We start from the raw sequence: 15,424 nt of genomic DNA, 5'->3' as shown, positions 1-15,424 counted from the left end.
GGGATCCGACAGGTCCGGTGGCTGGCTGTCCAGAGGGCCACCTGCTGGCCAATGGCTGCAGCGGGCTACTCAGGCTGACCACCAGTCCCCAAACTGTGACAGGTGGGCTCTGCCACTTCGCCCCTGACCCTACCCTCCCCTGAAACCCGGAGTCCTCCTCTGCAGAAGGGCCCTAAGGATCAGTAAGAGAGAGACACATTTGAACAGGCCCAGGGAAGAAGGTTATTTCTGACGCAGCATGTCTAGGAGGCGTGTGGCGTTTCACGCCATGGGTAGCCGTAGACCTCAAGCTGTGGCTCCGTGGGTTCTGGGAGACCAGGGAGGGAGGGCAGGTTTTCCCCCCTGCTCACGGCTCCCTCTTCTGAGGCACTGCTCCTGGGCATCCATGCCCTGCCCCTCCGACATGCACCTGTCTCTCACGTGACTCCCCATGCCGCATCTTGATTGGCTGCTTGCGCGGCATCTTGATTGGCTACTTGCGCATCTTCTCCCCTCTGCTCGCGCCCTCCCCGGTGCCTGGCACTGAGTGCGCTAATGCTGGACCAAAGGGTGGACAAACAAAGACGGAGAAGGGGCGGGGGGACCAGTGGGCAAACAAACATCCGGAGGGAGCTTTGATTAGTTGGATGAACAAAGTCGTTCATTAGCCCCACGGGATGTCTTGAGCCATTTTTGGACAGAGGGCTCAGTGGATGGTTGAATCATAATGAGGAAGCAGTGCCTGAGTAGAAGAAACAGAAGGACGGTAGGGGTGGGGGCGCCTGGGTCAGTTAAGTGTCTGCCTTCGGCTGTGGTCCTGATCCCAGGGTCTTGGGATCGAGCTCTGCATTGGGCTCCCTGCTTGGCCCAGAGCTTGCTTCTCCCCCTGCTGGTGCTCTGTGTGTGTGTGTGTGTCAAATGAATAAAGAAAATCTTAAAAAAAAAAAAAAAAGACAGACAGTGGGGTAGAAGAAGAAGCACCCTAACAAGTGAGTAAACAGACGGTGAGCTCGAGAAAGGTCTGAGCGGACAGATGACCCGTATCCACATGTCCACGGTCACAAGGGTGTCGATGTCTTCGAGCTGAAGGACTCGTTCCCAGGGTCCCAAAGAGGAGGGCTGGCGAGGAAGAATTCACAAACACTCTCTTTCTATTAAAAAAATTTTTTTTCCCTTTAAATAAACTTTGAATCCACTTCCAAGTATGTTTGGAAAGAGCAGAGATGGCTTTCATGAAGGGTAAATTATAAGTGCCTCGTTCAGAGCTGTGTTTAGGGACCTTCAGAAATACAGGCAGTTCCCGCAGCGAGTGCTAAGATGCACGAGACAAGAAACATATGCCGGGTATGACGATGTCAAGCAGGCTGACTGCGAGCATATGTGCTTTGCTGTCGATGGAATATTCGGCAAGTGTTCCAGAAAGAGGCCTTTCCTGAAATGGAGGTCAATGAGAATACTCCCCCTTCTCATAAATCCTTGGGGAAAAATAAAAAATGGGCCTGTCTCCCACACACATGTGGCTAATTATCTAGGGGCTCAGGGCTCTCCCTGGAGAGTGGTTACCAGCCGTTTCCCCAGACTCCATCTGCCCCAAGAGGTTTCCAGCAGCCCTGGCTAGAAAGACCTTACCCTTGGTTCATAAACAGCCGTTTTACTGCCCCAGCGGGCAGAGAGGGACACTAGCAATAAAAGTAGCATCTTTTCCTTTCCCAGTGTCCACCGGAGATTAGACTCAGACACAGGCTGCTGGTCGACACTCAAGAATCCAGAGCCCCTTTCCAGGGCCCCTGGTGACCATCTACCTTGGTGCTGTTTAGCTGGATTCGGCCTGGACCTCAGAGCTGGCTCTCAGAAGACCAAGGCAAATGAGATGGGGTCTCTGGTTTGTGGGGCCCAGGGGCTGGCAGAGTGACAGATGGGCAGACGCCTCCATCCCAAGGCACTAAGGACTGTAGCAAGTAAATATCCCCAACCCAAGAGCAGGCAGCCAGCCAGGAAGACTTCCCAGAAGACAGTTCGTATCTTAGGTGGATCTTGAAGGATGAGTTTTCTGGCAAGAAATGGGAAAAAGGACATTGGAGATGTAAGCAACACAGCTCAGGGGCCATGGTGTTCTGGCAAAAGGTGGGCCTGGAGTGATGTGTAGAGGACAAGTCTGGGGTAGGCAGAACAGGCCAGAGGGGGATGTCTGGCTCAGCTTGAGAGGGCTTTGGCCAAGGAGCTCAGACTGTGTCCCGAGGAAGTGGGGAGTCTGTGGATGACTTGAAAGGGCAGTGGTATGATCAGATTCGTGCCCTGACTGCCAGGTAGAGAATGAGAAGAAATGGGGAGCCACGGAGGAGGCTGTGACCACTGCCTGATGGAGAGATGCTAGAACGGGACCCTGTAGGGACAGAAAAGGGGTGACTGTGGTTCTTTCTCTTCTTGACTGTGTTTTGAGGCATGTCACCTAACCTCTTGATGCTGTGGTTCCACATCAGTGAAATGGGGATAAGTGTCTGCCACATGGGGTTGTGGTGGTGCTTCTAGTAAGACGAAAACTCCATAAAAGCGCTGAGGCATGGTCTGCCACACAGAGCAGCACCCTGTGGTCTTCAGAGGCAGTGATCAGGAAGTGTGAACAGATGTACCCACCCGCATTCCTGAGGTCTACGGGGTAGGTGATGATGCTGTTCACAGAGGCTGGGGAATCGGATGGGGGAATGAGGTGGGGACGGGAATTGGGCTATTCAGCAGTTACCCCCAGAACGGATAAGGGACTTCCGTCCCAGCTGAGAATAACCTGCAGCTCAGAGCATGAACTCTGGCACCAGACCAGTCTGGGGCCAAATCCTGCCCTCACCGCTTGCTGCTGTGTGACTTCGGGCCAGGGACTTGCCCTCTCTGAGTGTAGTTTCCTCCTCGATAGGTTGAGCTAGAGGACGGCTTGCAGATTTCATAAGGATTGGCATAGCAGAGCTCAGAACAGCACCTTGCACACCGAAATGCTTACACTTCCTGACTATAGTAGGAGCAGAAATAACCTCCGGTAGTTTTTGAGCCTAGAACAGGTGTCCTGGGTTTCATAAGCCCCCGCCATCCCCTCAGCACACAGAAGGCAACATGGCACCGTGAAAAAAGCACATGTGGCTTGAGCTATTTCATAGGAAAGACAATGATTAAAGAGAGGAGAAATCAACTGGCTTCTGACTGTGTTTGATGGACCAGCAGCAATAGCTTCCCCTGAGAATTTATTAAAAACACAAATTCTTGGGTCACTCCAGCCCTGCTGAATCTGAAACGGCGGGTGGGGCTGAGTACCCCGAGAACTTGGCGAAGGTAGCCCCAGCACCACCCCTGCCACTTCCACACAGCAGGACAGGACCCAGGATGGTAAAGGAGCTGCATGAGCCTGGGGACACCCAGGGGTCTCTAGCCAGACAATAGCATGTGGATAGACGGGAGAAGCCCTGCGAGAACCCATTTCTTTTCTCCTTCTTTTTTTTTAAGATTTTATTTATTTATTTGACAGAGATCACAAGTAGGCAGAGAGGCAGGCAGAGAGAGAGAGGAGGAAGCAGGCTCCCCGCTGAGCCCGATGCCATGCGGGGCTTGATTCCAGGACCCTGGGATCATGACCTGAGCCGAAGGCAGAGGCTTTAACCCACTGAGCCACCCAGGCACCCAACCCATTTCTTTTTTAAAAGAAAAAAAAAAAAAAAAGGCAAGTGCTTTGGAATTGGACACAGCTGGATTCAGATCCCAGCCTGCCACACACCAGCCATGTGATTTGGGCCAAGTTCCTTCTCTCTAAGTCTCTCTTAGTTCCTCTGCAGAGTCAAAGAGCTGCCACCTTCTTGGCAGGGGTGCTGGGCACACTCCTTGGCACATGGCATCTCCACAGGCAGGACCACCCTTCCTTGCTCCCCATGGCATCCCGGCACCCCCTCCAGAGCTCTGGAAGCAGCCAGAGCAGCAGTGATGTCTCCCCGTTGCAGAAGGCTGACTGAAAGCCATGCAGAGGGCCTGGGGTCTGCCTCCTAACAACATCACACTGAAGGGTTAGGATTTTAATATCTGAATTCTGGAGGGACAGATGTTCGGGTTATAACAATGGGGTTACATGGATGAGCGCTGAAGACATGATGCTAAGTGAAATCAAAAGGACAAATCCTGTAGGATTACATGTTATAGTGAAATATTTAGATATCTGGAACAGACAAGTTCACAGACAGCAAATAGATTAGAGGTTACCCGGGCTGGGGGAAGGGAATGGGGGAGTTCGTGCTTAATGGGCACAGACCTTCTTTGGGGGCAGGAGGGAAAATTTCAGAACCAGAAGGTGGTGATGATGACGCAACAGCAGGAATGTGCCTGATGCCACCAGACTTTACACTGAAAAGTGGTCTAAAAGGCAAATTTTATGTCCTATATAATATACCGGCATTTTAAAAAATGATAACATAATGTGGAATACACATACAATAGAATAGATTATTCAGCCTTTAAAAAGAGGGAATTTCAAGGGCACCTGTGTGGCTCAGTGGGTTAAAGCCTCTGCCTTTGGCTCAGGTCATGATCCCAGGGTCCTGGGATTGAGTCCCACATCGGGCTCTTTGCTCGCCGGGGAGCCTGCTTCCCTCTCTCTCTCTGCCTGCCTCTCTGCCTACTTGTGATCTCTGTCTGTCAAATAAATAAATAATTTAGAAAAAAACAACTTTTGTAAAAAGAGGGAATTTCTTTTAAGATTTTATTTATTGATTTGAGAGAGAGAGCATGTGAGCACAAGCAGGGGGAGCAGCAGAGGGAGAGGGAGAAGCAGGCTCCCCACTGAGCAGGGAGCCCGATGCAGGACTCAATCCCAACAGCGTGCTGCCCTGGGCTGCTAGGAGGAAGATGGGGAGTCAGTGCTTAATGGGGACAAAATTTCAGTTTTGCAAGACCAGAGAGTTCTGGAGACGGGTGCTGGTGATGGTTTCACAACAGTGTGGGTGTTCATAAAGCCCCTGCACAGTTTCTTTTAACAATGGTTAAGATGCTAAATTTTATGTGCATTTTACCACAATGGTTTTTAAAGATTCATTTATTTATTTTAGAGAGAGAGAGAGAATGCAAGTGGGAGGGGCAGAGGGAGAAGGGAGAGAAAGAATCCTCAAGGAGACTCCCCTGCTGAGCACGGAGCTGGACGGACGTGGGGCTTCATCCCATGACCCTGAGATCATGACCCGAGCCAAAGCCAAGAGCCAGACGCTTAGCCCTCTGTGCCAGCCAGGCGCCCCTACCACCATTTTTAAGAAATAATAAAATGTTTAAAAGTAGAATGTCATACGCCCATGCCACGGTGTGAACCGTATGGTGTATGAAATAGTTATCTCAGTGAAGCTCTTTAGACAATGACACTGCCCCAAACACAGCTGGACACAATGTGGCTGACTATCCTGGGACCAAGAGAAAGATCTGTAGGTGTCAGGGTACCAGGGCCTGCTGGGCCCCGACCCTCTGAGTGGGTGGCGATGGCGATTGCAGGTCCCCATTCAGTGCCCCTGTGACCCTCCTGGCCCCCAGAAGGGCCCAGTGGCCCTGAAGGGCAGGGAGTCACTCCTTTTTGATGGATGGGGCAGTTGGAAGACAGTGGGGTCACCTCTGAGCTGGACAGACCCGACAGATGAGGGCCAGGGAAATCAGAGTCTCCTGAATGTCTCCAGCAGGTGTGGGGCTCAGCCTGGGGTTCAAGAGGAACAAATGGTGAGTCACTCAAGCCCCTTGGGATGTGAGTCAGTGGTACAGGGAGACTCCATGGGCCTAGTGGCTCCCAGGATGCTGGGAGCAGCCCCTCGGGGACCTCATGAATCTTCCTGTACCTCTGGGAAGCCCTCCCCCCACCCAACCTATAACAAGGTTGTGCTCAGCGGGGACCCTGCTTCTCAGGAGACTGAGTCTACTCCCCCTGCTCATGCTCTCTCTCTTACTCTTTTTTTTTTTAAGATTTTATTTATTTATTTGACAGACGGAGATTACAAGTAGGCAGAGAGGCAGGCAGAGAGAGAGGAGGAAGCAGGCTCCCCGCTGAGCAGAGAGCCCGATGCGGGGCTTGATCCCACATGACCTGAGCCGAAGGCAGAGGCTTAACCCACTGAGCCACCCAGGTGCCCCCCTCTCTCTTATTCTTAAAAAAAAAGAAAAAAAAAAGAAAAGCAGGAAACTATCATAGAGAGCCCCTGGGGGCAGGACACCTTTAGACAGTTGTCAGGGAAGGCATCCAGGAAGCACAGCAAGGAGTCAGCCACGTAGAGATGCCCTAGGTGGGGGAAACACTTCGTGCAAAGTCCTGGGGTAGGACTAGGCCTGGCAGCTTTGAAAAACGGAAGGAAAGCCATGTGCATTTGACAGAGAGTGGGGAGTGAGGGGAGCAGATGGTACAGAGGCAGTGTTAAGAGCCTCCTTCCTTCCTCAAGGGCCGCCCACTGGGGTGACCACCCGTCCCAGTTTGCCTCAGACTGCCCCGGTTTTGGCACCGGAAGTCCCAGAAAAGTTCTGGATACACTGCAATGGTTGGGTCACCCTAATGACCACCTGCCCCTGTATTTACTAGATGCAGAAGTTGAAGCACCCTGGGTCCTGCTGGGGGCTGGCATGCCTTTCCCCCCAGAGAGCTTCGTTCTCCCGTCCTGGGGAGCCAGGCGTCCACGGTCCAGGGCCCTCGGGTCAGGTCACCTTGGAGCAGGTGGCTCATGCTGAGTGGCCAGCTTTTTTCCTGAGTCTCCAGGCTGGTCTCGTTCTAAAGACCTCCAGCTGCCCGGCTTCACCTGCCCTTTTCTAGAACCCTCTGCGTGGCACAGGGTGGGGCTTGTAACCTGCAGGTTATGAGGAATTCTCATGAAAATCAAAGCTCCCACGAATGGCTTTTAAGTGAAAAATGAAATAAAACGAAATAAAAATCCCTTCATTCTCTGAAAGCAATAAATCCTGGTCTTCATTAAGTTCAGAGGGTTACCCTGGCCCAGGTGTCAGTGATTAAGGCTTTGGGGTGCATGGCGAGTTGAGGAATTTGGTATATTTGGGGGGGTGCTGGTTTTTGTGCACCTCCGTGGAGCCTGTTCTCCAACAGGAAATGGGATCTCAGGAAATGATAGGCTCTGGGGAGAAGCGACCTGCACAAGCACAAATCTGGGTCTGGCTGAGCCCCAGTCACCCTGCGCGCTCCCACCCAATACCAGCTGCCCACGGTCGGTGCTCCCAGTGTGCTCCCCAGCTGCAAGCCACAGTTCCTTAAGATCCGACCTGGGCTCCAGCTCTTTCCATACACGGGGCAACCTTTCAACCCAGGAGGAGAGCCCAGGAAGGTCCTTCTCCTCCCCACCCACCCTCGGAGTCCCTCCCTACACTCCTCTTCCTTCCAGTCCAGGCCAGTGGGTGGGTCAGAGCCTTCTTCAGCCTCAGAGATGCTCTCGTGGCCTTGAACTCTTGGGAGGGAAGTGCCATGGCATGTCCTGGCCCCTCCAAGGAGGCATTTCACTCTTCCTATGAGTTCGCTTTGTCCCTTCCATAGCCTGAGCCAGGGGAAGTGGGTAGGGGGCTCTGCCAAGCCCAAGGAATGGCCTGTGGCCAGGTGGCCCCAACCTGGGGTCCCCATGTTCCTTACAGCTGTCACTCAGAAGGATCCTTCAAGAAGTCCCTTGAAGTCTGGGCTAAGACACATGCATCCCTTGACCAGAAGCCCACCCGTGAGCCCCGTCACTCTGCTTCAGAAACCATCCACCCACAGTCTGCTTCTTCCCGAGTCCTTCTTGCTCTTGCCTCTGTGAGACATGCCGTATTTCTAGCCCAGGTACCTCAGCTGCAGTCAGTTTCCCTGAAAGTGAGGGGCTGAGGAGGGCTGCGTTGGTGCCGGCCCACCTCTCCGCTCCTGACTAGTCCTGTGACTTGGACGGGACACCTCCCTTGGGTCTCCATGCCTGTTCACACCCACATCTCGGGTGAGCTGCCAGTTAGACAGCAGAGGCCCTCAGCAGGTGGCAGCCGGTCACCTCCTCCTCGGGCTCGTGCCCCCATCTCACAGGAGCCCTTTCCCGTGGGGACCCCTGGGTGCCGTGCACCGCCAGTACAGGTCATAGGTCTGAACTCCTTGATCCTGTTTGAAACGTGTTATTAAAGCCACTCCTGACTCAGGCAGAGGAAGCAGCCTGGCAACAGCAGGCACGTCAGATGGAGTGCGGAGGGCATGTTAGAATCTGGCATTCAGTATTTTAATCCAGTATTTAATTGACACTTAATTCAGTATTTAATTCACAGACCTCTGAGAGCCATCCCCGGGCTCCTTCCATTGTGCGTGTGATCCCCGTATTCTGAAAAATAGAATAACAACAAGTGCCAAGAAGGAGTTCTGGAACCCGTGGCCTATTGGGCGCCCCTTCCTCCAGCAACCACCTCCTCATGCGGGAGGCAGGCAGTGGGATTTGGATATGCACACTTAGGGTCTACATTGCAGGACCCCGCCTACTACCAGCTGTGTGACTCAGAAGGTCCTTCCATCTCTCTGTCCCTCAGTTTCTCCTTCTATAAAATGGGGACGACAATGGTAGCATTCCTCATAGATCCAGTGTGAGGTGGATATGGATTAATACTGTGGAACCAAGATCAAAACCAACCATAGAGCAGACAGTAAAGTGTTACCTCCCTGTTATTTTTATTAACACCATCAGGGGGCTTCTGGGGCTGTCGGGTGCCATCAACTCCTTCGGACAGAACAGCAGGGTCCACATTTGAGGCCCTCCATGATTGTGAGGTTGGGGTCCCCACCAGTCCACCATTCCCCCCCACAAGATGGACCCTGTTCATTCAGCGCCTGAGAGGCATGATATCTTAGTGGGCTTGCCTGGTCTAGTCATGGAGACTAGAGGAATCTGTCACCAGCCTGGGCACAACCCCAGTCCCAAACAAACATGTGCCCAGCTGCCTGTGGCCTTGGTTTTACAAACTGCTTCAGTATCTTGCAAAACGCAGCAGGCCTCCCCATAGCGTGATATGTGGTGGAGCCTTTAGGAACAAGACACTCCTTCTGGAATGAACCGTATTTCCTGAGTAAGAAGCTGGGATTTTAATTCCCGGAGACCAACACAGCCCTCGATGCTGGCCAAGCTGGTGCAACCTGCCGGGTGGCCAGCTACTCCAGGCGACAAAGGCCCTCCCCCGAGGTGCCCACAAGACACACCTGCCCCCCATTCCTGTGAGGGGCAGGGGACTTTGTTAGCCCAGGCAGGAAATGAGCAGGGAGAACACTCTCCTTCCCCCGAGCAAGAGATTCCAACTCCAAAGTTGGTCTGAAACTTGGTCTGAAACAAAATGATCTGGGGAGATGTTTTCATGATCTGGTTTAGCAGCTCAAATCCAGGGACCTCCCTTGCCTCCTCTGCTCAGCGCATACCCCCACAATGGCCCCGGGGCCTTGGGCAACCACAGAGAGCTCCAGATTGAAGGCCCAGGGTGTTCAGGCCAGCTGACCCCCAGGCTCCTTCCTAGAGTTCTGGGAAGAGGGTCAGAGAAAGGGGCCCCCAGTGCCTGTGAGAAGGGCCTGGTCCTAAGGCTGCAGGAGGCTCTGGACACGACCTGGAATGGTGATAAGAACTTGGCCTTGGTCACAATGACTGAGGACTTCAGAGGACATGTGCTCAACCTGGGTTCGAATCCCTGTTCTGCCATCTCCTCACTGTGTGACCTCAGGGACGCCACCGTGCCCCATGACTACACAGTGCCAGGCTCTCTGTAGACACTCAGCAGCAGACGGTCATCAGCCACGCTGCCAGTGACATTTCTGTGGTCAATAGAGGCCAGCCTGACTTCACGCTCGAGCTCTGGCCCTTGGGAGCTGAGAACCCTGGGAGCATTCCTTTTCTTTGTTTTAACTTTAGTAAAATCCACACCACATAAAATTGACCATTTTAACTGTTTTTAAGTATCATTAGGTATATCCATGGGGCTGTTCAACCATCACTGTGATCGATTTCCGGAACTTTTTCATCCTCTCGAACAAAAGCCCTGTCCCCCTTAAACACTGACTCCTGTCTCTCCCACCCAGCACCTGGCACCCACCCTTCTGCTTTCTGTCCCTCTGAATTTGACGACTCCAGGCACCTCGCATAAGGGCAATCAGTCATACAGTATTTGTCTTTTTGCGACCTGTGTATTTCACTTAGCATGACTTCCTCACATTTCATCTGTGGTGTGGCATGCGTCAGAATGCCCTTCTTTTTCTAAGGCTGAATAATATTCCGTTGTGTGTACACAGCACATTTTCTTCATCTCTTCACCCATCTGTGGACATTGGGGTTTTTCTGCCTTTTGGTTGTTGCCTCTGGCAATATTTCTTGACGACTCTGAGTCTCCTTTTCCTCAGTCGAGAAGGAGAAGAGAGTGAGAAGGGATTACAGCACTTTCTAGAACTGTGTAGAGATTCAGTAAGATGAATTGCACCAAAGCCTCTCCCCTAGGAGGAGCATGGGAGGGGCCAAGGACTGGGTGACCTGAGGAACATGGGGGCCTGGGCAGCTGCCCCCAACATGTCCGGGCCGTTTATTACAGCTGACGTTGCTAGAGGGGAAGTCCTAGAGGAGGTTGGGGCCAGGGACGCTCAAGAGGCCACCAGATTGAGAACCACCTCCTCAGGCTTCAGACCTCCATAAAGAGCCTGTCCAGGTGCAGGACCCACGTTCGATCTGGTCATTGCGTGTGAGTTCTCCAGCCCAACCAGAGACGAGATGTTAATGGGCTACAAATGGTTCCATATTGTCTGGCTTTGAACGGTGCTTGAAAAAACTATCATCCTCTGGTTACTTACTGGGCAGATGGTCATCGCAGGCATCCAAAGTCATTTTGCTGCAAGGTGGAGCCCAGGTTCCGGGATTTCATTGAGAAACCCCATCCCCAGGTCATACAAGCCCTGCCTCCTGGTCCCCAGGTCCCCAGGTCCCCAGACGGTCTGTGAGTAGCGGCACGGAAAATCCCCCAACTGGCCTTGCATCGGCACTTAGACCCTGCCCACAAAGTCACTGGCCTGCAGCTCCTGTGTCTCAGGCTTTACCCGCTCTGGGGAACACGCAAGAGCCCATTGACAGCAGGGCTCCATGTTCCAAAGACCCGTCCAGCCTATGACTTGTTGGGACCCCACATAGGCACCACTTCTCTGCCCCCACTCTGTTACGTATGCTTCTAGCTCTTCGGTATAATATTTTGGCACAGCAGCTGTCATTCCATCACCCCTAAAATTCCATCCACATGGGTCAGGAACCTAAGTCCCAGAGAGGTTGAGTAATCTGCCCCAGGTAAACAGCTTCCATATCAGTCATGTCTTTCCTATCGTCAGGTTGGTGTCTGTTGCCCACAGCTTCTGGAGGGATATCTCACAGATGCCCCTATGACAGCTGGGGTCCCTGCAGCTCTGTGGGTCCCAAGAGAATGGCACCATCTGGGCTTCATCATGTGCAGATTTTCCAGCTGGAACCATTTTCCCAACAGCATCCTTGGGCAAGACTTGTCCTCCCCCTCAAAGCCTCAGTTTTCCCATCTGTACATAGCAGGACAATCAAGACCGACTCCCAGATGCCTCCCAGGGCAGCCTGAATGTCTGAGTGTGTGCTGGCAGTGGGAGAGGTTTTCCCACTGGAGAAGGAAGGGAAAGAGGAAAGACAGCAAGGAGAAAGTTCTAGGGCAAACCGGGGCCAGGGGCCTGCTTTTGCCCGTTTGGACAAACGGTTGACCAGTTGTCAGTTTGTGAGTTGTTCACACGGAGTCCTCTGGTATCAGGTTTGGGTTGGCCTGGGAGAGCCTGGAATGAGCATCAGGCTCATTCTCCTCGACCTAGACCCTTTCAGTTGGGAGTACTGTCTGGCGTGCTGGGCCTGCAGCCCCACAGGCCCTGGATGCCTGGGGATTCCCAGGCCCTGCCCCACTCCAGGCCTGCTGGGAACTTCCCCAAAGGCTCTGGGAGGCGGGGCACTGCACCCTGCCTGCGAAGCTGCTGGCCTGCGATCACCCCTCCTCGTCGGGCCCTCTGCCTAACCATGCCACCCAGGCAAACCACCAGACAAATCCATTTGTTCAGCCGCCTCAGCAAAGGCAAATGTCTTCATCTGGCTTGAGTTATACGGACAGAGAATTTCATAGTCGTACCCAGTAATGACCAGCAGGAAACTGTAGTGGGCTTTAGCTTTCAGACTGGCTTACTGTCCCAGTTGCGGGCCCCTTTCCTGCTGTGTCCCTCACCTCAGCCTGAGACCCAAAGCAGGCAGCCTTGGTGAGCCGAGCATGAGCTTTTGCGGCCTGGTGAAAGCCTGGAAGGCAGTGAGTGACCAGCGCCCCAGGCCTTGTGAGTGAAAGTGGGCCTTTTCCCTCCTACAGGCAGAGAAACATGATGCTGTGTGTGCAAGTGGGGTTCCCATTCCCACACCCTCGCTCTCCCTGAAAACAGATGTGTCCAGAGAGGAGAAAGGGCCTACGACCAGGCCAGCTGCATCCAGGAACTGGGGAGGAGACCAAGATGTATGTTTTGACCACAACGGGCCTGAGATGTTGGTGAGATCCACATGGAGATGTTAAGTTGGCAGGTGACCGAGCAGCGTGGGCTCACCTGAGGTCATGGACCTGGACATGCTCATAAGCTGCAAATCCCTCACCAGGGTGAAGAGCTGTTGTCTGTTCAGAGAGTGCCAGAATCTCGGCCATGCCAAGTCAACAAAGCCCATGGGCGATTCCAGCTTAAGACTCAAGGTTTGTGTCTGGTATTGAGAAACTATGAGGACCATGTGACTGGCAGGAATTTCTGCGCTCAAAACTCAGGTCTGCTTCACTGATACGGTCAAATGACCTTCAGCAGAGGCGCCAAGACTATCCAATGGGGAAAAGACAGTCTCTTCAACAGAAGGTGTTGGGGAAACTGAATATCCACATGCAAAAGAATGACACAGGGCCCTTACCTCACATCATAGACAAAAATCAACTCAAAAGGTTAAAAAAGCAACAAACCGAAAATAGGCAAATTGGACTACATCTAAGTTAAAAACTCCCAGGCAGCAAGGAAACCATCAACAGAATGCCTAGGCAACTTACAGCATGGGAGATGGTATTTGCAAACTATGTGTCTGATAAGGAGTTAATACCCAGAATGTGGAACTCTGACAGCTCAACAACAGAAGTCCAACTACAAAATGGGCAATGACTAGACATTTCTCCAGAGAAGATACACACATACAGATGGCCAACAGGCATATGAAGAGATGCTCAACATCGCTAATTACTAAGGAAGGACAAATTAAAACCATAATGCAGTATCACGTCATACCTCTGAGGGCAGCCAAGACCAAAAAACAAAACAAAGCAAACAAACAAAAAAACAGAACAAACTAAAAATCCAAGCGTCAGGGAGGCAATGGAGAAATTGAAGGCTTTGTTGGTGGGAATGTCAAATGGTGTTTTCAGCAGAGGAAACAATACGGTACTTCCTCCAAAAATAAAAATGGGATTACTGTGTGACCCAGCAATCCTGCTTGTAGGTATATATCCAGAAGCATTGGAAATAGGATCTTGAGAAGGTTGCTCACCTGTGTTCATCCCAGCACTATTCACAGTAGACAATGCAAGCATCCATCATCCGACGAGATGAATGGATGAGGAAAACGTGGTCCATGTGTATGATCAACCCCAGGCACCTGCAGAGGTTTTAGGGTGTAACATGCCAGGAAGGAACCCCCCCTCCACATCCAGAGGAGTCTTTCTTCTTTCTCTCTCTTCCTTGAAGACCCTCCCTCCTTCTAGAAGTGCTACTGACCTGGGGCTGCTTCTGCTTTCCTGCTGCACGCCGATCCCTGGGCTGGGGCGCACAGTGGACTGCCCGCTTGGAACAAGGAGGAAGGAAGGAAGGAAGATTCATACACCTGAATTTTTAAAAAAAATTTTTAAAGAGTTTAGGGGCACCTGGGTGGCTCAGTGGGTTAAAACCTCTGCCTTTGGCTGAGGTCATGATCTCAGGGTCCTGGAATTGAGCCCCACATGGGGCTCTTTGCTTGGCAGGGAGCCTGCTTCCCCCCCCACCTGCCTCTCTGCCTACTTGTGATCTCTCTGTCAAATAAATAAATAAACTCTTTAAAAACATTTTTTAAAGAGTTTATTTATTTGTTTGAGAGAGGGAGGGTGAGAGGAAGAAGCAGGATCCCCACTAAGCAGGGAACCTGGCGCAGGGCTCTGTCCCAGGACCCCACGATCATGACCTGAGCTGAAGGCATACACTCAACCGACTGAGCCCCCCAGGCATCCACGTGAATTTTTTAGTAAACCATCCTGCCCTAGACCTGATTTGTAGCCAGCCTCTGCCTCTCCCCTGTGGTTGTTGTGGGGGTTGAGGAGGGAAGTTAAGGTTGACCTATATAGGAAAGAGCAGTTCCTTATAATACTGTCTGAGCCTGTGGGTCTCTGGCCTCTGGGCCCCTCCTGGGCAACAAGCCATGGATGGGCACCACAGAGGGGGAGGGGACACATGCATCTCAAACAGCAGCCTAGTATGGACACCTTCACTTCTGCATATCTTGTCCCCCAGCACCTGAGAAAACGTCCCCTGACTCAGGGCTGGGGACTGGTCAGCATTCTCCTCCTTCAGCATCAAGGTAGCTGGGTCTGGGGACCAATGTGGGCAAAGCAGGGAGAAGGTGGAGGCAGGATGGCTCACATCACAAATTCCGGAAGGCTTCCAAAACTATGGATGGAAGATGCTGCACGTTGGTGTGGACCTTAAGTGCAATCAGTCAAGAGAAATTCATGAGCAGCTTCCCCAGGCTGTGGGAGAGGGGGTGCGGAAGGTTCTAGCGGGTGGAAGGGGGATAGGCAGTGGACAGGGCAGCACCTGCTATTCCCGAGTTCAGGCATTTGGAAGGCCACAGTAGTGTCTCTATGTGGTGTGTCATCTCTAATGTCTTACCTTGGGAAATATTAGAAAGTGTTCATCAGGATTTGCATAAAAGGACTTCCAGCCTCGGCTTTATGCTTCTCCCAGATCCAGTTTCTCAGCGGCCAACTCTTCTGCCTGTGGATTTCCAGGGAGTCCGTCTCTGGAGTGGGGAATGACTTGTGAAAGACTAAAGACTGGATGGCGAGGGAGGGGGAGGACACCGGTGCCAGGGCAGTGGGTGGGCTGTGCCCTGGGGTGCCGGTGTGGGGTGGGCAGGCTGCACCCAGGCCTGCTGGCTTCCCTTCTCAATCAGTCTGTCCTTCTTCTCCTGCCCAGGCCCTCCTGGACGGCGCGGCAAGGCTGGAAGAAGAGGCGACCCCGGTGAGTCCCCAGTTTTCGTGGTTTCCAAACCCCGGCCTGGAAGTCTGCCCTTGACCTGAGATCTGGTGGGAGGTGCCAGTCCCCATCCTGCCCCAAAACTCGGGATGCTCTGACCTGGGGGCCTGGCCTTTCTCTCCCTTCCAGCTGGCCACT

General features: G+C 52.6%; 1 protein-coding gene across 4 annotated transcripts in view; it reads left to right on the top strand.

Moving 5' to 3' along the window:
- Positions 1 to 15,424, top strand: part of COL23A1 (collagen type XXIII alpha 1 chain) — a 309,980-nt gene that overhangs the window by 235,121 nt on the left and 59,435 nt on the right. For all 4 annotated transcript variants that reach the window (XM_047731172.1, XM_047731171.1, XM_047731170.1 and 1 more), the window contains exon 3: positions 15,227 to 15,271. In XM_047731172.1, the coding sequence (XP_047587128.1) occupies positions 15,227 to 15,271 (45 nt within the window). The remainder of the gene's footprint in view (positions 1 to 15,226; positions 15,272 to 15,424) is intronic.

The sequence above is a fragment of the Lutra lutra genome, chromosome 5 (assembly GCF_902655055.1).
Source record: "Lutra lutra chromosome 5, mLutLut1.2, whole genome shotgun sequence".
In the NCBI taxonomy this organism is placed as follows: domain Eukaryota; kingdom Metazoa; phylum Chordata; class Mammalia; order Carnivora; family Mustelidae; genus Lutra; species Lutra lutra.
Note: the sequence above shows the minus strand (reverse complement) of the source record. Positions and strands in the feature narration are given on the sequence as shown.